Raw genomic sequence first — 20997 nt, 5'->3', positions numbered from 1 at the left:
AGGCAGCCTATGCCAAAAAAAGCATTGGGTCTGATGGCTAATTATGCTGCTGCAGCGGGTACTACAAAAGGTTGTCAATTCTAATGTCTTGTGGGCCTTGCTGCATTCTTCGCAGGCTACCACCCAGACACGTCAAGCTTTAAGTTGAAAACATTATTATGGCAGTGGTATTTCATAGACTGTGGGAACCGCTGCCTTCTCTATAGGCTTTGCGGAGAAAATGGTGTGTACACAGAGGTTCATAGGGGATAAAACCAGCAGTGTTTCTTCTGGAATGTTTCCTTGGAAAGTTGCCCCTGCTATAGTGTTGTCTTAATAATCCAGCACTTTAAAACAGGGAAAATTAGATCATGTGCTTTAGAATTAGTGTTACAGAAAGGATGTAAAATATGCCAGCAGTAAATCCTGTCTGACTCTTTTAGCTTTCTTCTTTTTAAGTGGCCATTTGATTTTTACTTTGTATCAGCACAAATAATGTTTAAAATGGCTTTGCCACATGATCTTGCAAGATTTGACTTCTGGCAGAATGTGCATCCAGCTTCGCTATCTATCAGATTGGAGCCTTGTGCGCAAAAATAGGAAACATTAAACAGGCTGTTGTAAAAAGTAAGTCCTCTGGGAGGAGGAGGAGGTGGTGAAGGGAGGGGGAGAAGAGTGACACTTCACTGGCTTAGCAAACTTACACAAAGCAAATTATTTAACATTTTGTTAAATTTGAAGTCCAGTGAGTTCAAAACAAACAAATTTGAAGCTCTTCTGATGGGATCTAGTAACTTACCTGAGGACAAATAAATTTTATTTTTTTTAAGGAAAGTTCCTAAAGCCTGGTTTCATTCTCTGCGTGTGATCCATTGCCTCTCTGACCCTCGCCAGAGGGTTGTGGGGTTTTTTGTTCAGTCTGGGATCTGGCTCATTTTATACCCGATTGTCCTTGGGAAGGTTAAAATAAATAGATTTCCTGCATCTTGGATACTAAGCTGGCTACAGTACTATATATTACAGAAATTAGCATGCAAAATGCTTGTCATTTCCCTGGCTGTAATTTATGGAATCGGGTGCAGCCAGGGGTTTTAGGTGGTTGAATGCCATCATTTGTGTCCCTGAATTAGATTACAGTTCAGTGGTCTGTGTGCTGTTCTGTAAGTAATATATTTTCACCTGTATTTAGTAATCAAGTGGAAGTTGTAAGTGCTTCTTAACGTACAGTAACGTACTCCTATGGCTGAGAGGGCTAATTGTCTTTTTTGGGCATGACATTTAAGGTAACTTCCTGCAGGTTGACTGTTTTACTCCTGCCTTCAGTGGCGGTTCTGTTGTCTTCCGCCCTTCAAAAGCTTTTCCTTTCTTTCTTAAGACTTCCTTGAAGTATTTGGTTTATTTCAGTGTCTATAAAATGGTAGAATAAATGCTATATAGAGTATTTAGACTTACCAATTAAATTAATGCTTTAAACTCAAATTTCCAGAGAGCAATTAGCTTAAAATCCAGCATTACTGCTTGATCTTCTTGTTCTGAAGTGTGCAGTAAACTTCTGTTTGTGTTTTCTTCTTAACAGTCATCCTACTCCCAGCTATTGGCAGCTACATGCCTTACAAAACTCGTGTCACGCACAAACAACCCTTTACCATTGGAACAACGGATAGATATTCGTAAGTACAAGACTTAATTTTTATTACCAAACTAATGTGAATGTTTGTCAAATGGACTTTCATCCACGGGTGGGAGGTTTTCTGCAAGATACTGTGCTTTACAGTTGTTCGGACGTCCTATGGTATAGAATGCCCAAACGGCAAAGAAATATTTCTGTTAGGTGGCATCTTCACCTATATCATTAGCTAACAGAATTCAAGGCTAAATATACAGAATTTTTCCGGATGGAAGGGAGTGACAGCTCTGTGGTCTTGTGAATAAACCAGTTGTATTTGATAAATTTATTTTGGAGTATAACATATGCGTGGTGCTTGCCTCTTCTGAGGATGTGCTTTCAAAACTGAAAATCCTTTATGGGTCTCTGAAATGTCATTTAGAGTATTTCCTAGGGGAGCAGTCAGTCTGTCACAGCGCTCTTTTCTGGAGAATGGCTGATACTTCCTTTCCTCCGAGGAAGGAGTCTGAATGCCATTCAGTCTGCTTTTTTACAAATGATGTGGTAGATGATCATCCCCCAGGAAAGGCCTTGAAATGTTCTCAGCTTTTCTTGCTATTTACATGTGCTTACAAAGGATTGGGCTTAATCTAGTAATACAAAGCAAGTTAGGCTTATGAGGAGGAACTCTCACCTGTCTCTAACCACTTTCCAGATCTGTTCCACAGCTCTGGCATGTTAAAGGCATAAGTAAAAGGTCAATGTTTGTATCTAACCCACTACTGTGCTCATTTTTTTAAAACAACTTTCAAAAAGTTGGTTTTTCCTATCGGTGTTACCATCTCAGTTCTAGCTGCCGAGTTTCTGTCTACAGATAGACCTCTTCTCTGTGTTTCAGGGAACTATGTGCTCAACTACCTTGCCACTAGGCCAAAGTTGGCAACGTTTGTCACACAAGCACTGATCCAGTTATATGCCAGGATCACAAAGTTGGGCTGGTTTGACTGTCAGAAGGATGAATATGTCTTCAGGAACGTCATCACAGATGTCACAAGGTTTTTACAGGTCAGATTTTTTGTAAGATGAATACACACCTTGTGGGATTTGAAAGTCCATCCATTTTCAGTTACTGTTTTGCACCTTAGCATCCTCTGTCCAGTCTTTCATCTGTGCATTTGTTGAATAGTGACTACCAAGGCTAAGCAGCTGACAACTGGTAGGACAGGTCAGTTGTTATAATTCACAGTTTGGTGGGGTGGGGGTTTATTTCTGGAAACTGCCACCATTCGTATTCAATGGTAAGACATGTCTCTTAGCGTTCCAGTTGCACAATTCTTCTTCCAAGCTCTCAAGCTTAAATACGCCATGCTGATTAGTGCAAAATGGTACACGTGGGCTTAGTGTCTACGAGGGAAATATGTGCCATGCTTGACTTGCTTTCATTCACTGGAAGGGTGATATATCCGTGGAAGTCACGTTTGATATTTAGCTGAGTTATCATAACAAAATGTAGCTTAAAACTAGTGTGTTACACAAATGTTACTGTTAACAATTTTCTTTAGATGTCCTGACTGTTACTTCATAAATGTATGTGCTGTCACCCCAGGGTTTCATTCCAAACCCAAAAGACTGCATAGGTATATGCTGCATTTTTATCAACAGCTCTCTCCAAACTGAAACTTCCTCCCAGAGGGATCAGTAAATCCTGTAACACTGCGAATACTGAGGTATTTGCTCTGAAATTTGTCCCAAAATCAAAAGTTGGAGGAAGACAGTAGAACAGGTCAAAATGACCAGAAATTCTTCCCAGTGTGCAAAAAGGAGACGTGTACAAGGCTTTAATTCTGGAGTGGTAGAGTGTGGGCATTCAGAGAACAGGCTAACTACTATTATTTTAGGCCTTTACAGATGTCTGCAGTGAAGGAGGATCTAGAAGGTGTTAAGTAATTTAAAGATCATGTTCCTTTCTGGGCTGGTAACTATGTCCCAAATAGTTCGCAGGTGTTCTTAGCTGAAATTATCAGAGCTAGATTCCTCACCTTCCCAGCTCATGACCTGGGGAATGTGTGCTTTTTAATCAGGAACCTAATTAAATAGTGTGAATATCTACTTGCTGTGTTCAGTTTGAGATGGTCTGTTCCTGTTTGCTCAAGTTACCTATTCTGGCTGGTAAAGTATACAGAAGGCTGCACTTTTTTAAAGACGTGGCTTCAGCAAGGTTTTCCAGTGGCTTCTGACTAGATAATATCATGTAAATACTGAGACTGTTGTCAAGAGATGGCTCCAGTAAAGAAGTGGCCAAGGTCCCAAGCCTACATATGCTTGAATTTCTGTATTGCAGATGAGTTCAGTCTTTGAAGCTGGACATCAGGGCAATTTGTGCAGAAGGTGGAAAGCAAGGTGGAGCTAGGAAAGGAAACGTCATTTATTAGTTACAGAACAGAAACTGGGGCAAAGGAACAATACAGGTTGTTTCTCTTAAATCATTTGATAAATGGATTACCGTTTCTAGTGAAGAGGTATCTGTAACAGACTTACTTCACAATTGGCCCCTTGTTGGCAGTCTCAAGTGCAGCCAGAGGCTGAGCAGGCTGTGAAGAATGGACTCCCTTCACTGGGAGGTAGGCTGTCCTTCTTGGCAGGATGGTCGTGGGGCGGTGTGCGGAGAAACTTGATCAGCTGCTACTCATATTGTTCAAGGTCTGTAGTTTAAAAGAAGTGTGTGGGGGGGGAGAAGTTTATTTCCCAGAGTTTTCATCTGGGGATTTTAATACTCGTACTAATGTTGCAGAAATTTCCGCACGTTTTACCGCAGCCTCTGTTAAAATTAAACAAACTGATTTAAATCTAAATAAAACTTTTCAGAGTTAGGGCATAACACAAAAATGTTGATTAAACTATTAAATAAAAGGAGCCTATTTTTATTAGCTCATGTTACTGAACTCTTCAGAACCCTTTGCATTGTTAACAACATCAAGTACTCAAAAAGCACATTTTTAAATGCTCTGCTTGGTATTATTGCTCATGGGCTTTTTTCCAGTCTCAATACTAGAAAGATAAAGCATTTCTAGACAAACATGTCTAGAAATCTTCCAAGCAGAAAGGTCTTTGAATGATGGTGAAGCTTAATGAAAACATCCTGGCACTGCTAACTGCTTTCCCTGTTGCCCTTTCCTTCCTCAGGATAGTGTAGAGCACTGCATCATAGGAGTGACAATCCTGTCCCAACTAACTAATGAAATTAATCAAGTAAGTGCTACAGCCTTCCTCAGTGAAGTAAGTGTCCAATTTTCTCATTCATATTGTTGTGTCCTGCTGTGTGTCTGTGCGTGGTTTGGGGCTTTTTGTTTGGTTTTTTTTTGGTGGGGAGGGGATGTTGTGTGGTGGGTGTTTTTATTTTTTGTTTTTTGGGTTTTTTTTGTTATTTTTACACAGTCACTTACTGTTGTGGTAAGATGCTGAAACCTCCTGTGCTGAGGAATTGTTTTGTTTCACTGGCATCTTCCATCTTCTCTCATATTTTAATGTAATCTTCTGAGATGAAAAAGGAAAAAGCAATGCTAAGCAATTAGCCTAGCCTACCTAGTGAGGACAAAGCCCCAAGCGTTAGGACATCCCTAGCACCTTCTGTTGTCGGTCCCTGTGCGTTGTTTCAGCTTACAGCATTCTTGTTCCAAGGAGTGAATGGAGCATGCCCGCCTCTGTATTGACCAGGGAGATGAAACAAAGAGGTTTTGTCAAATCATGCAGATTTTTAAAGCGTCCTTTTCATTCAGTACTAAATTCTGTAGCGTTCCCAGCAGGTCTCAAATTCTGCCAGTTCATTGGGGCTGAGTGCTGACTTCCTTACACAGCCCCGACCCTGGGTGACTGGCAGAAGAAACACGGGGCACACCAAGCCCATGGTACTCTGGCATGGCACCCAGTCATGCCAGCTGCAGCAAGGTGTTGATGCAGAGGTCTTTCCAGGTTAGTTAGTTCGGTGGTTTGTAGAGCCCTCTAATGTTATGCTGCCTCTCGGTATTTAAGTTGAAAGCTGGAACAAGCAGCTTTACTTGATGCTATCTAAGGTTGCATCATTTTCCTAACCAGTCAGGCAGACTTTGTTGTAGCACCGCTGATGGCTACCACTGTCCTAAGACAGCGTGAGGGTTGCCATTTGTATAAAAGTCTCTAATTTTGGTAAGAGGACCAGGTGGAACTAAGTATTTTGGTTTTAATATCTTACTAAGGAAAGTAACCTTTCATTTTTGCTGGTATTGAGCAATCCAAGCATTGGAATGGAGAGATCCTTGAGTGAGATTTGAAGGATGATTACAAATTGTTTTCAGAACTGGAAATGGAGGAGAAGGCTTTGTCCTGGCCAAGGCAAAGCACCAATTTCTTCTGCTGGACTTGATGAAGTTCAGCAGCTCCGAACTTGCCGAGCCCTGCACTGTAATCTGAATGGCTTCTGCATCCATTTCAGACCCCAAATTCACTTTCATTCTTCAAGCCTGGCCTGATCAGTAAATCCTACCCCATAGATCTCCTCCTAACTCTTAAGCCATGCCTTGTTCCTGTTACCATTTCCTTGCCCAGACTTCTGTACAACCCTAACTCGTCTCGGCAGAGGGCTGGTCCTTTGCTTCCTTGCATCAAGGATGAAAGCAAGTCTGTTTACCTCTATAAATCAGTATGTCTCTATCAGCATCTTTGTAAAGGGCTCCAGCTTCTGCTTGCAGGAGAATGGTCAGCACAGAAACTGTCACCTGTCCCAGTTCCAGAGTCTCTACAGGCTTATACTAAAATAAGCAATGAAGTTAAAGACTGATCAAAAATCTCTTCCTAATATCTTGCATATTAAATCTGCCACAGTTTACTACTCATTCCTAAATGTGCTTTGTGCCAACAGTCACACAGGGCTGGATTCAGTGACTCATCTTGGAAAGTCTAAAACTGCCATTACTTGCAAAATAATAAATCTGCCAACATGCCCACTCATCAAAGTGGGGTCATGTACGTGTACATGGCAAAAAAACACCCAAAAAAAACCCCTTCTGGGGCTTCTTTTCAGGCTTTTTTTGATAACTATTTAAACTTCCAACTACATTGTGTGAGAGCTGAATTTTCTAGAGCTCTGTTTACTAAAGCTTTTGTTGCGAAAGCTCACAGTACAAATAAAATAGAGCGCTAGTAACTGTTTTGAAGTATCAGTTTTCATCCTGTAAATACTGCACAGACTTGCCCGGAGGTACTGAGCGTCCACTGTATTGTAGAAGTTCACTGATTTAAGCCATGTGACCTCATAGTGAAGTAAAAGGAAATGCTTATTTGCCACAAGCCCAGAAATAAGGGAGATTTGTAATAACCATGGAGAGAGTAAATAATACTCATTTTCTTAAAGACCCTGAAATCTAATAGCTGAAGCTGAGGCATGATAATTCAGTCATTAGAGCACCTAACAAATTTAGGTCCAGTTCTGATCTGCCACCAACTACTGGGTGATGTAGGGCTTCTCTTTCTCAGCTATAATTTAAGAGGCAAGAGTGTTTGTATCCTCCATGGGGTTGTGGTGAAGGTTAGTACATTAAAGTGAGGTCTGCAGTGGTTAGAGCTGTACTGGTTCCTGCAATACTGGATGAGACGTGTGTGTATTTACGGTTAACAGAGGTATAGTAACAAAAGCATAAAGAAGATGGGAGATTCGCATTGTGTGCCACGGCACTGGGCTGCAAGAAGGCTCTGTCCCAGATGCACTACGATAACTGACTGCCCATCAGATAATTCATCCTGGGCAAGTGGAATTTTGCCAGCCTGTGTTCAAATAAATGGCAAAGATGTGAAGTATCGCTTCACTTTTCTCCTCTTCCTAGAAAATAGTCTATGAAGTGACATAAGTTGTGCTGCTGTTTGCCTGTGCTGGCCCATGCTAGAATGCATCGGTTGAATCAGTTGGAGACTTTGCTATCCGCTGTAAAGCAATACGTGTGTATTTGCCTCGTAGATCATATGTCAGCTTTTTATTCTGGTACGGTGAGAGGTCCAGAACTGGAGTTTATAATAGATACAGCAAAGTCCAAACTGGCTGTCTCTGGTTAACTCTCCTTCTAGTTTTCTTTTCATCTGTGCAGGTTCAGGAGGGGGATTATAATTGCTAGTAGTTGACCATGTGTCTGCCCAGCGGCTTCAGGTAGGATTTAACTTTAGGAGTTTGGAGCACTTTAGAAAGCGGTATTCAAGTTTCTAAAATTACTTAAGTGCTGTTGAAAATACTGTTGTTGATCCTGCTTTGGAAGAGATTTAAATGAAGTTGAGAGTAAACACAACCATGCTCTCTGGCAGGGGTGCAGTGAAACTGCTTTGTAAGTGTTGTAGGTGGAAAGTCAGCAATATGATTTTATCCATGGAAGGACCACTCTTCTGCAGTAGCAGCATGTACCGCAGTGGCAGTGCATCCCCCTGGTTTAGCCAGCTGGTGTGACATCGCTCTGGGGAGGGAAACCTGTATGTCCCAGTCCCTAGCAGGGTTCCTACGGGTTCTGCTGGTCTTGTTCCACCTCTACCCGTCAGTTCTAAGCGCTGGTTTTCTCTCTGCTCAGGCGGATACTACTCATCCACTGACCAAGCACAGGAAAATAGCCTCTTCTTTCCGAGATTCATCCCTATTTGATATTTTCACGCTGTCATGCAATTTACTGAAACAGGTAAGGCAACCGTCATTTGTCATCTGTCTTGGGGGCTGTGTGTTGGGGCAACAGGCTTTGGGCTGAAGTTCCCTCTGATGTAACTGTCCTGGAACGAGCACTCTTGTTCTAAAAGCTATGTTCTGGACTTGTTTTTCAGGAGAGCTTAGGTTTGTATTAAGGAAAAAAACGAACATGATACAAATACAGAAATATAACTCCTTTCAACAATTTTGATTGAATATACATGCACGGACCACGAGGCTTGGGTTAAACTTTCCTGTCTTAAAGCATTAGGAAAGAGATGAGATCTTTGTTTTACATTTTAAATGTCTTTGATTTACAGTACTGGCAGAGAGGTTTCCTGTAAAATAAGTCCTTGTCTCTTTTTTTAACCTCAGTTTAAAACCCCCATGGTGAGAGAAAAAATGCTAGCAATGATATGTTTAGAAGATTGTGACTAAAGATTGTCCTTGATGTTTTAACACATGATAAATATTAGACTGTCTTATGTTTACCCAGGTTTTTATTTTCTGCTAATTATCACACATGAGTTAACTTGCTTTAAAAATACTTACCTTGGGACAAGGCAGCAGAGCTTTGCTATTAGGGCTGGGTTTTACCCTAAAAAAAGCAGTTTTTCCTCCAGCTGAAGTAGCACAGGTATATTTTGTAAGCAGGTAGATAATCTGAAGAAAATTCTTGATTCTGCATGAAGTTTCTTTTCTAAAAAGCTAATCTGGAGTTGTAATGATGCCTTCAAGAATAGCCCTGTATGAGAAAGTCTACCCCAATAAACTGAGTGGCGGTAGCACAGATTTGATTAGTTTAACTTTTATCCTTCCAGCTGAGTGAAGTGTCAAAGTTGACAAATAGCACAAGGAGTGAAAAGGAAATTTTATTTTAAAGATATTTCAAAATGAGCAGCTCTGGTTCTGTCAGTAATAAAGGTGGGTACGTGGGTGTAATTTGATCTTTTTTCTCCTCCTGGTTTCTAAAGGAAGCCAGGCTTGTACAATTATGCTAGTCATCCTTTCCCATGCACCCATCCTCCTGAACCGTAACAGCTCTGGTAACTTTTGAATTCATTGCCTTATTTCAGGTGCATTTGATGGTTAATTAGAGGTCTCGGAAATAAAAGGATTCCTCTAGCTTTGTGAAAAGAAGTGCCTGGGGAGGTGCAGGCAGGACAGAGTCCTTGTAACTGCCCTGACTTGTTGGAGAAAGTTCAGCAAGTGCTTGTACCCAGCCAGGAGGCATAAACCAGACCTTGTTAAGACAGTGTCCCCAGAGCTGCGCTCTTACTGTTGTCGTGTACATGTAGCTCTGGCTGAGCTGTTGCCCACACTATTGTTGCTGCATGACCATGGGGACTTGGAGACTAGAAAGACACAGCTTGCCTCAGGAGGAAGGCTCTAGTTTTCCACCCTAACTCTTAGTCATCTTGCTTTTGTTTCTTGGGATGCTGTGGTTCAAGACAGGTTGAATGTTTTCTGTTGTTTCATGCAACATCCTTGTTTTCCTGTGATTAAACACCTACTACCCAAGTTATGTCTCTTTTTTGTGTCTAACAGTAGCTGTCTCAAGTTTCTGTATATAAAAAACAGAAGTTTCTAAGGTGATCCTTTCGAGTGGGGAGGATTGGGCTGAGAGAAACCAATGATCACGTCTGTATCCATGTCTGTAAAACAGGGTGCATTTAGGCAGCCCCAGAAAAGTACATCTTTGTGATAGAGTGGAAAGAGCGAGGAAGACGTTCCAGTGACCACTGGCACTGGTCTTGGCAGTATCGGCACATGTGTTATTTGCAATAGACTTGAGCTGGAAGAATTTTGTTTTGTTTTAAGTACTGAGCAATAATACAAAGGATAGATGGGCTGGCCTGTCCCTGGAGCACAGACCCAAGTGCTACATTTAAACTGCAGTGGAATGACCTAGCATTTCATGTCCAGCAAGTTCTTTGTGTTACTTAAGAGTATCCACATTTTCCTTGCCCATAGCAGAGCACTGTAACCGAAGCAAGGCTCATACAGATCATCTGTGCAACAAAAATGAACGCACCCATTTCCATATGAGGGTTAGGTGGAGCAACAGGATTCCCTGCTGCTAAGTGCTTGTCAGGCAGAAAATGTATTCTTGTGTTTAACCTTAATAAGAACTTCCTTATCTCCTGAATCTCACAGTATAATTGCAAGCTGGCAAGCCTGGTTGCTTTTCTCCTGTGCAGTACAAGCCAGTGAAAAAGAAAGCGCTGTCTGTTTATCCGTCTCGTGGAAGGGCTAAGCATGTAAATACACATGCTGTCTGTAAAAGTATGTGATAGCTAGGGTTGGTGCTTGTGGCATATGATCCTTACGATTGCCACATCCTGTTTAAAGTTGAATTGCTGCCTCAAACTCAGCTGTCACCTTGCTTTTTTTGTTTTTCTTTTGACTTTTTTAATCCGATGTATTTTATAGGCTTCTGGGAAGAACCTGAATCTAAATGATGAAAGCCAGCATGGTCTGCTCATGCAGCTTCTTAAGCTCACACATAATTGCCTGAACTTTGATTTCATTGGCACATCAACAGACGAGTCCTCAGATGATCTTTGCACTGTGCAGATCCCAACCAGTTGGAGATCAGGTAATCTTGCTGGAGGAAGAGGGCTAATCTACAGCATACCAGCTGAAAGCATGGGTTACTTGCTAAAGCCCTCTCTGTACTTAACAAATAAACTCTTGCACACAATGCCAGATGTAAAATCCAGCCTTTCCTTGGTGTGATTACAAATGCAGTTCAGGTTGGGTTGGCTATACTGAGCTACAAAAACACTCCTCTATCCTTTCAGTCTTAATACCTGCCAATTCAAGAAGCAGTAAACTGTTTTTTTTTAAAAAATGTAAATAACAAATAACTCGGCATCTGTTCTCAACATCCTTGCTGTTCTCACCAGTCATTTTGCAGGCAGTTTCACAGATTGTGTTCTTAAAATATTTTCCTGTAATTTTGCCTTACTACCAAGTACCAGTGGGTTTACTTTATTTCTGGGAAAGGCAATTGTGTAAAAATGTAAAATCCTTTGGAAATTTTCTTATAGCGTGGTACTTCACGTGACAAGTACACGTGCCATTGTTGATAAGATAAGCATTAGACCTACGGAAAGCAGTAAATGGAGATGTTCTCAATAAAATGCTCCATTCTGTTTCAGCATTCTTGGATTCTTCGACCCTTCAGTTGTTTTTTGATCTTTATCATTCCATCCCTCCTTCGTTTTCTCCTCTGGTAAGTTTAGTGTTCATTTGCCTTACAGACTCCGCTACCAGAAAGTGTTTGTAGGATTCATTTTGGAGATTTACTGTTGGTTGTAATGCCATAGGCTGACTTCAGACAGCTGCCTTTGCTTTGATGGCACTGCCTAGTGACAAAGAGGAGGCTGGTCTGGTGCTGTTGCTGCTAGTTTTGAGGCATCTGCAGGTTTTGGATTTGACCTAAGAGCAGCTTGTTTTCTGGAAGTCCAGCCTACTTTTTTGTCCTTACGTAGCTTAGAGTCTGCCTGCTCGCTCTGCCAGTAAGCCCTTTTCGAGGGATGTAGCTTATGTTATTTCCGCTGTACTGCTAAGTTGATCCTAAAACCATACTGCGAGTAGGTAGCAAGTCTGGGAGCGCAACCGAGGAATGTAATTTCTCCTTCCACACTTTAAAACTAGGCCATGTCCCAGTTGGATGAAATGGCCAATAGCACAACTGAAATAAAAGTTGGATTATTTCTTCTTGAAAAAAAATTGCCTGCCAGGCATTTATCTATCGGATAAATATTTTTCATAATTAATGCTGCAATGAAAACATGCCCTTTGGCTAGGGAGGGAAGGGTCCTTCAGAAGTACTTTTTTCTGCTGAGACTCTCAGCACTGTTCATTATGTTGAAGGGTTACTTGCTAATTCTGAATTTAGAGCCTCAAATATTCATGAGAGACTTTAACAGTGTGAGACTCTTTTTTGTTACTGAATAGAAATCTGAAGCAATTGCGCCTTTAATTGTCCTGCCTCTTTGATCAGTAAATGTAAGAGCCAGCAAGAATGAGAGGCTTAGCAGTTGAGCATGTAGTCCTTACACTGGTCGGAGGGAACGGGGCTTTGCCTCCGGATAAGGATTGCAGGGTGCTAGTCCTAACTGACTGCCGCTGCTCTTCAAAACCCTATTCACCAGCCGGTTACTCACTACTGCAGCTGCACCCTGGGAATTTACTCTCGATTTAAATTTCAGAGGTTTTGGTTGAGAACAATTTAATTTTTTTTCTTGCCAGTCTTCTGTCTTCTGCAATACGTTTCCAAGTCTCTGTTAAGTTTACCAGCCCTCCCTGCCAGTCCTAGTGTATTTTCAGTCTTATGCGATCTGTGTTCTCCAGCTGAAGAAATCCCAGCATTTCTGGGAGCAGAGTTTGGAACACACCTTTGACTGTCAGGACGGAGATGTTCCTTTGGGTGATGTGATTTTTATCTCTGCCATAAATTGTTTCTACACTTTTACATAGACTAAACAGACTTGCAAAGATGAAGGAGCTGTTGTGTAGCATGCAAAGGAGCATCAGACTTAAATGATGTGTTGTGTCATGAAAAGGAAACGTGCTGTTCATTTTATTGTTCTAATCCCTCCCTTTCTATTTATTCTCTTTGCCCCTTTTAGGTTTTATCCTGCTTAGTGCAGATAGCCTCTGTACGCAGATCTCTCTTCAACAATGCAGAAAGAGCAAAGTTTTTATCTCATCTCGTTGATGGAGTTAAACGAATACTGGAAAACCCACAGGTGAGTATTTCAGATGCAGTCAGTGGAATTGTGCCTCTGCTTCCTCTGCATCAAGTTTCTTCACCAAAAATACTTTCTAATTTACATGTCCCACTTGTGGCACTGGGGGGAAGTTCCACCATAATCTGCCCCTCTTGTAGCTGACTGCCATGTGTTGCGAAGTAGTGCTGTTTCTCAATTCTTCTCCTTTTTTTCTCCACTCAGAGTTTGTCAGACCCAAATAACTACCACGAGTTCTGCCGATTGCTGGCCCGATTGAAAAGCAATTACCAGCTGGGAGAGCTGGTGAAGGTGGAGAACTACCCCGAAGTCATCCGACTCATTGCCAACTTCACCGTGACCAGCCTGCAGGTATAAAATGGTTTTACTTACCCTTGATGGGTGTTTATGCCCCTTGACTTCTCTTGAAACAAAATTATAACCCTCTTGTCTGTTCTTTGCCCCTTAATTCGCTATATGTTATTTTTACCAAAAAACCCTGCAGACTGTGACAGAATCCTGTGGTGTAGCATTGATTATTCTGTGAATTCCTGCTGAATGGAACAGGAGCAGTATGTGGGGGAAGGCAGGGTTGCTATGCCTCCAGAGTCTTTCCATGTCCTAGCAGGGGAAAAAAAAAGCCTTGTTAAGTAAGGCTTATTTTTAGATTTATGTATCACTTCACTATTAAAATGCAGTTGCAGGGATTGCTAGTAATATGAATATCATGCCATATTCCCACTGAGTTTTCCACTGGTATACAGCTTGTAACTACACCCCTGCACAGAATATGGTTAAAAAAATTGTACAGCTTATATAATGCCTTTGTTAAGTTTTAATATTTATCTGGAAAACAGCTTTAAACTGTACATTCTGTTTGGGGATCTGTCTGCAGCACACTACAGTATGAGCTCGGCAGTAGTTTGGAACCAAATGCTTTGCCTCAGTTACACAACCTAGGGACTCAGGATTATCTTTTCATCTTGACTCAATGCTGATAATGCCCACTGAATTCAGGTGTGAACTGAAGTTAAAATTGGCAACCAGATCAGTAAAGCTTTTAGCTGCTGCTATATCTAGTGCTACGAGAGTCAAAATAATATGGGTAAAATAGTCAAGGCCATAACTTACTGGCTGCCTTTCCTTTTCTTTCTCTTGGCTCCTGGTAGCACTGGGAGTTCGCGCCCAACAGCGTTCACTATCTCCTAAGCTTGTGGCAGCGGCTGGCTGCGTCAGTGCCCTATGTTAAAGCCACAGAGCCTCACATGCTCGAAACATACACACCAGAAGTCACAAAAGCTTACATCACGTCCAGGCTGGAATCTGTGCACATCATATTGAGGTAAGGAAAGCAGAGAGATGGCAGCGCTTCTGCTTGTCGGCACCAGAGTCTAGCGCAGAAGGCTCTAGGGTGTATCTCTTCTGAGTTTTCTTTTAAAAATGGGCATGACTGCAGGAAGTTTTGTGAGTCACAAAGGATTTCTAAGGGAGGCTTACCTAAATTGCATATTCTGTCTCTTTTTTATAAGAGATTTTTTTATAAGCTGGGTTGTTTTTTTTTTTTAGACCTTGCTCAATCTCAAATGGCTGAGATTGAGTGATCTCCAACGTGTTATGGGTAGAATTCATCTTGCCTAGCACCATGTATCTGCAGCATACCGTTTACGCTCTGACTTGCCATTGTAGCAGAGAGGAATAAGTATGCAAAGTGTGATTCACTTAATTTTTGGATTTCTGCTGTAGGATTGCACAAATTATATCTAAAAGTCACTCTTTTTTTTTCCCCCTTCCTTTGAGGATAGGGGCAGCCTACACAACTCTGTTGCAGTGCCTGAATTTGTGTGGGATGAATTCCACCTTGTGTGGATTTGTATTTGATGAAAACAAATGTTCAAATATAGAAAAATAATGCCTCTCTTAAGGAATACTGAGTGGCTTATCCCTTTTTAGGTATCTAGCAGTGCAAGGGAGGAACAGCAGGTCTAGCTAGCTCTGGAGTCTGCAATAAACTTATTATTGAGGTTCGTGTATTTAGAGGAAAAGGCAACTAAGACATTGAGAAAGATGGAAAGCTTTGTTATACAAAGACAACCAGAGACCTTGTTCTTGGCACTGCACATTCTGTTCGAAGACATGAGAAGAGCTTACTCATCTCAGGTCCTGATGGCCTTTCCACCTGAACCACTACTGTTCTTCTGATTTACAGCCGCAGTAACGATGATTATGTCTGTCTATCTAGCTCTCCATTGTGACAAATAGTAGAGGCAAAGACTTTAGTCATTGGAATTGTGCCTGGGAAAGCATTCTCTACCTGATAGAAATAGGCTTATGTTATGGTTTAAGCTATCTCTGTATTTTAAGTTCTTTTCTAATCTGCTTTCTTGCTGCTTAGGGATGGTTTGGAGGATCCACTGGATGATACTGGCCTTGTGCAACAGCAGCTAGATCAGCTATCCACCATTGGCCGGTGCGAGTATGAGAAGACCTGTGCTCTGCTCGTGCAGCTCTTCGACCAGTCAGCCCAGTCCTACCAGGAGCTGCTGCAGAGTGCCACCGCCAGCCCCATGGACGTTGCTGTACAGGAAGGTGAGTGTGTTTGGAGAACTGTGGCCCACGAGCTTGCAGTAGGTTGCCCGTTCCCAAAAGTTCCATTTCAGAAGCCTGCATTCCTGGTGAAATCCATAAATGGGGAGGCAGATCTCACAAACGTTCCCTTGGAGAGGTGCCCGTATGGTGTAGAATATTTTTGGCTGTGGACAGACGCTCCCAACGCACACAGCAGTGCTGTCTGAAGATATTGCTGTCCTACAACTGACTCCATTCCTTTTTTGGGGAAATGTAGTGAATCTCCTTGCCTAGTCTTTCAGAGACGAGTTGTGAGGACGTTTCCCCATCCACAAGTGGTCGGCACTGCCTGCCCTATCCCTCTTTTTTGTCTGAGGCAGGATATGGAGTGCTCATTTGAACCTCCTCACTGGCTATGTGGCAGAAATCTCCAGCTGGTGGTAATGAGTAACTGGGAGTGAGGTTTTCAGCTGGTGCCACTGTCTGAAGGAGGGTGTCTCTCCGCAGCGTTGGGTGGGTTCAGCATGGAGGTTTTGGACTTGCACAGCTGGTTGGTTTAGGAATTGCTTAACACTAGCCATAAAGAAGCAGTTCCTTTGGAGGTTCGGGTATAGCTATGTTATGCCCCCTCTCTAATAACGTAGCTGGCTTCCCTTTCGTGGAGGAGTTGGGCGCATCAGCACAAGTATGGAAACTGTTCCTCTTCCCTCTGAAACAGTATTGTCTGATCTAACACAGTACCTTTTTTGTGTGTGTGTGTGTGTGGGCAAAACTCCATATGATGCTGACTTCTCCACCAGCATGTACTTTGAAAGAATAAACGCTGCCTGCTGGCATCTGCACATGTTTAAATATATAGAATACAGTTTTACAAGAAAGCGGCTTTCTGCAGTGGAATAGTTTTAAATAATGAAAATCTTCCAGGCAGACCTGGCATTCTTGTTTCTTTTCTAGTAAAGTTGTGCCTGTTCTCCACCAAGTGGAAAACTGAGTGATTTTTGGTATAGATGGGCACTAAAGCAGAAAGGTGTTCCTTGTGAATCCTGTCTTTGCCAAAATAAAATGCAAATCTCGGCTTCCTCCGTGTAATGTGTGACGTGCTTGGTTCTGATGTCCTCTGTTGGTTTCAGGGCGCCTGACGTGGCTCGTCTATATTATCGGGGCAGTGATTGGTGGTAGGGTCTCGTTCGCCAGCACGGATGAGCAGGATGCGATGGATGGCGAGTTGGTTTGTCGGTAGGGATGCTGACTGTTTTCTAGCTGCACCACTCTTGAAGTCAACAAAAGAATTGCTATTGTGAAGCTGCCACCATGTTCTTCCCCTCTTTTCACTGAACAGAGCAGTGTGGAATTGGCCATCCTGAAAGAAGAGATTGGCAGCACTGGCTAGAGCCAGTCAGCAAACTTCTGCTCTGGCTTGGCTAAATTGGGAAATCTGGGTTTATAAGAAAGAGAAAGAGAGGGGAAGAGCATGTAAGAGGGGAATTATACCGGGCTTAAATGCATGCATTAGAGTAGAACTAAATGCATGATGGTTCTTTGCCAGGGTGGGGGGGAACGTCTTTTTCCTTATAATAATCAAAAGTGGGTTTTGTCCGTAAATACGCTGTGAATATTGTAGTTTTTCTATAGCTGTTAAAACTTTATAATGTCGTCTAGCACATGCTGGATTTTCGTGATTGTAAATCCTCTCCAGTGCAAGCTTTATTTGATGGATGTGAGAACATGTAACTTACTGCTCATGAATAACCTTGAGTCACGCTGAGCGCCTTCTGGTCCAGAGCCTAATTGCTCTGCTTGGAAGCTAGGGTAGGAAAAGGAGCTATGCTGTGAATGTATGGAAGCTGGCCTGTTGGTGAGCCGTGGCTAATGGATAACATCAAGCACTGGCTTCCCGCGTAGCGGATGAGTTATTGAAGGGGAAATAGTGAGACCCCGTATATATTTCAGCTACCTTTAGTGCCAGCGTATATGATACCTGTTCAGAGAAGTCTATTTACGTTTTTTCTTTCCCACTCTGTGCTTTGTGGCGCTTGCCAAAAAGGGTATCCTTGCTTTTGTCCCCCCTGTTCTGCTGCATATGTGTTATTTACCCTAAAATCCCTCCTCCCCTTCCTTGGCAGCAAGGTCTGTTCACTGAGCTCCTGCACCGATCACAGCATTGTTTCTGCAGGGCTCACAACAAGAGACAAACTGAAGTGGGAGTGTCGTTTAGAGTCTGGCTCTTGGGAGGGCAGCAGGTAGTGGTTTCGCAGGTGGGTTTGAGAATGTGATGGACCAGTTGCTGGGTAAGTGTGCTAAAGCACCTGAAACTCATTTCAGTAAATTAAAACCAAGGCCTTGCATCCCTGTTAGAAGGGATATAGAAGCTCTCTAAAAGCCTTGCACAGAAGAGGAGTGTACCCTAGTCAGTGTTTTGTTATCAGTTTTGTCAGTTCTTGACCCAAAACAACACTGCCCACAGAAAGTAAAAAAATATTGTTGCACGCAGCCTGGAAACAATGCCACGTGCAGAAATCCCTCCTTTCTCCCAGTGTCCATCAGCAAGGTGTGTTTTTCCCGCCTCTGTTCAGGGTGCTGCAGTTGATGAACCTGACGGACTCTCGTCTGGCGCAGGCTGGGAATGAGAAGCTGGAGCTTGCCATGCTGAGCTTCTTTGAGCAGTTCCGGAAGATCTATATTGGAGATCAGGTGCAGAAGTCTTCCAAGGTAATCAGTACCCTTTGCTGTGTCTCTTGGTGATATGAAGTCCAGTCATAGCTTCCCTTTTTAAATGAAAGCAAGTGGTATTACTTGTTTTCCCTTCTTTATAGCTGAAAATATTTAAGAGACCTGTTTGCTGTGTTTTCTAGATACACGTCCAGTGTTAACATCACTAACCCTGAGCTGTTTTTGAAATAGTGTTCTGTATGCGTCGGGAAGGAGCCAGTGGCTGTGACAGTAGCCTAGAACTTAAGACCTGGGTTCAGTTTTGTTATCTGCCAAGTTTCTGCTGTGACTTCAAATGAGTCCCTTAAGCCTGTATACCTGTGAAAGTGTGCGAGTCGCACCACCTCATACACCCATGAGGAGTCTGAGCTTAGCGTCTGCGCCTTGCTTCCTTGGCTCTAAAGTGAAGATAAATAGCCATTCTCTTCATCGCAAGGCAATTGTAGATGTACTGAACTTTGAATGCCTTGGTGCATCTTTAGAGATGCAAAATACCTTTTTTAAATTAAAAAAAAAAGTAAAGAATGGGAACATCATTACTCTAGAATTAGATTCCCTTCCTCTCCAGTAACCTGTGACCTTCCTTCCCCATCTCACAGAGTTTGGAGCGGTGATGTGACAAGGAGCTTAAAGTTCCAGACAAATTCACTAAGACACTGCATGTAGGTGCAGGTGGAAGAGCACAGTTGATATGTCCCCTTTCCCTAGGAAAAGCAAGTGCTCCAGCTTCTGTGTACAGTATCTGAACCTGCTATGACTAGCAATAGAAAAGAGGTAGCAGTGATTAGGGCAAGCGTTGGTCTGGATCAAATCACAAGCATCTCTGTGCATTGTTTGACTGATCTGGGAAAGCCCAGAGCATACACCCTCCCCGGTGTGTGTGCCACAAAGGGAGAACAAGTAAAAAACAAATCATCTTTGATCATTACTCGTTTTGTTGACGGCTTTTAAATTGGTGTTATTTTTTTCCCCTCCAGCTGTACCGCCGTCTCTCAGAGGTCCTGGGATTGAATGATGAGACCATGGTCCTGAGCGTCTTCATAGGAAAAATGTAAGTGTTCCTGCTTGCAGGCATCAGAGATTCCAGGGTTTATTTGAAGGTGTAACCGGGAAAACTGGAATATGAGGGAGTGTTGTTCAGTCTAAAGCTAGTAACATCTGGCTACTCGAGAGAATTACAGCTTTTATCAGGGCTTAAGTCACGCACAATATCCAGGATTGATTTATCCACCGTGGATTCTAGCCTGGGCTATGGAGACGCAAAAATAAGCCGTACACCAGGATAATGGATTCTCTTTCCAGTGCCTGCTTAGTAGAACCAAAGTCAGAGAGGGGACAGCCTCAAGCACTCATGCCCTATCACTTGACTATTGGCAATCACCAGCCACGAAAGCTCTATGGGGAGGGGACTGCTCCTTCAAAGGTTTTCTTTGCAAATTGTGCTGTTCAGTACCAGAGTAGCACAAGTCCTTTTCTTAAAACTCTTCCGCTCTGGTAGGCACCCTCTTCGGCCTGTTCCTTGGCAGCTCTCCTCTGGACCAAACCTGTCGACTGGCTTTTTGTCATGTCTTTGGCAGCCTCCGTTAGCATTTTGAACCAATTCAGTAGCTCCAATGCTGACGCCCAGTGCTGTGTGCCTGGTGACGTGCAGCCGCTAGCTCCCCGTCAACTTCTTTAGCATCGCCCCCGTCTTTACGTGCATGGGGCCTTGCCTACCCTCGCGCGCCCCGGCTGCGCGCCATCCCCAAGGGGTGAAATGGCTCTCCTGGAAGAAGCAAGGGCTACTAGAATTCTGCAGCTGACAGTGGATGGTGCAGGTGCAGAATTGCATACGTCTGCATGTAGTCACTGCCGCAGAATTCTCTTACCCTTGCTGCAGAAACCAGCCCTGGAGTGCCACAGAATTCCAAGGGCCTGGGTATGGGCCAGTGTAGCTTGGGACCCAAGTAGTGAAGATTATCTGAAGGATAATTTTCTAGTCAACCAAATGTAAGTACAGTAATTTTATACCAATATTTTGTGGCTTGTGATGTCTGTGGTTTCGGTGGAGGGTGGAGCTGATGATGTTGGGTGACTTTTGGAAGAATCCGCCGCACAGCAAAGGGAAAGCTGAGCAAACCTCTCTGATCCGTCCTTGTTGTCCTCTTCCCTAGCATTACCAACTTGAAGTACTGGGGTCGATGCGAGCCTATCACCTCCAAGACGCTGCAGCTGCTCAATGACCTCTCCATTGGATATCCTTTTCAGAAGAGCTGTTGGGTGCGCAGGACGCTTAAACCTCAGGATGGGGGAAGAGTGACCCAGATGCTCGGCTGGAACAGGAGCACTCTGCGTGTAACAGATTCCTGAACCGCTTCATCTTTGGGGTAGTGAGAAGAGCAGAGTGCAAGTGCTTGGTCAACGTCTTACCTAGCTGTTGATTTGCAGTGGATGGCTATAATGTAGTTATTTTTATCTTGGATCATAATTGCTTTGTAGCTTACTCCAACAGTTCATTTTTTTTACAGGCTATCTTATGGTCTTCTACTTGTTCTTCCTGACAGAGTAAATAAAAATGGTCGCTGCAGGTCTCTACAGTAGAGATGTATGCAGCTTGGTTGTTCTTGAAACAAATAAGAGAGGCTAGAACATACTGAATAATATAGATCTAAGTCCCCTTCCAGTTTTGCCCTGGAAAGTGCTTTGCAAGCATTGCAAGAAGTTTTCTG

The 20997-nt window shown here is 42.9% G+C and overlaps 1 protein-coding gene across 1 annotated transcript in view; it reads left to right on the top strand.

Annotated features, from left to right (window-relative positions):
• The window catches only part of XPO7 (exportin 7), a 48725-nt gene that overhangs the window by 17587 nt on the left and 10141 nt on the right, over window positions 1-20997 (top strand). Inside the window, exons 3-16 of the mRNA XM_059831596.1 lie at window positions 1556-1649; window positions 2484-2650; window positions 4769-4861; window positions 8167-8271; window positions 10710-10875; window positions 11441-11514; window positions 12917-13036; window positions 13241-13387; window positions 14185-14357; window positions 15408-15601; window positions 16711-16816; window positions 18154-18289; window positions 19267-19340; window positions 20443-20523. Of these exons, the coding sequence (XP_059687579.1) occupies window positions 1556-1649; window positions 2484-2650; window positions 4769-4861; window positions 8167-8271; window positions 10710-10875; window positions 11441-11514; window positions 12917-13036; window positions 13241-13387; window positions 14185-14357; window positions 15408-15601; window positions 16711-16816; window positions 18154-18289; window positions 19267-19340; window positions 20443-20523 (1730 nt within the window). The remainder of the gene's footprint in view (window positions 1-1555; window positions 1650-2483; window positions 2651-4768; window positions 4862-8166; window positions 8272-10709; window positions 10876-11440; window positions 11515-12916; window positions 13037-13240; window positions 13388-14184; window positions 14358-15407; window positions 15602-16710; window positions 16817-18153; window positions 18290-19266; window positions 19341-20442; window positions 20524-20997) is intronic.

Source organism: Gavia stellata, chromosome 31 (genome assembly GCF_030936135.1).
Source record: "Gavia stellata isolate bGavSte3 chromosome 31, bGavSte3.hap2, whole genome shotgun sequence".
Lineage (NCBI taxonomy): Eukaryota > Metazoa > Chordata > Aves > Gaviiformes > Gaviidae > Gavia > Gavia stellata.
Note: the sequence above shows the minus strand (reverse complement) of the source record. Positions and strands in the feature narration are given on the sequence as shown.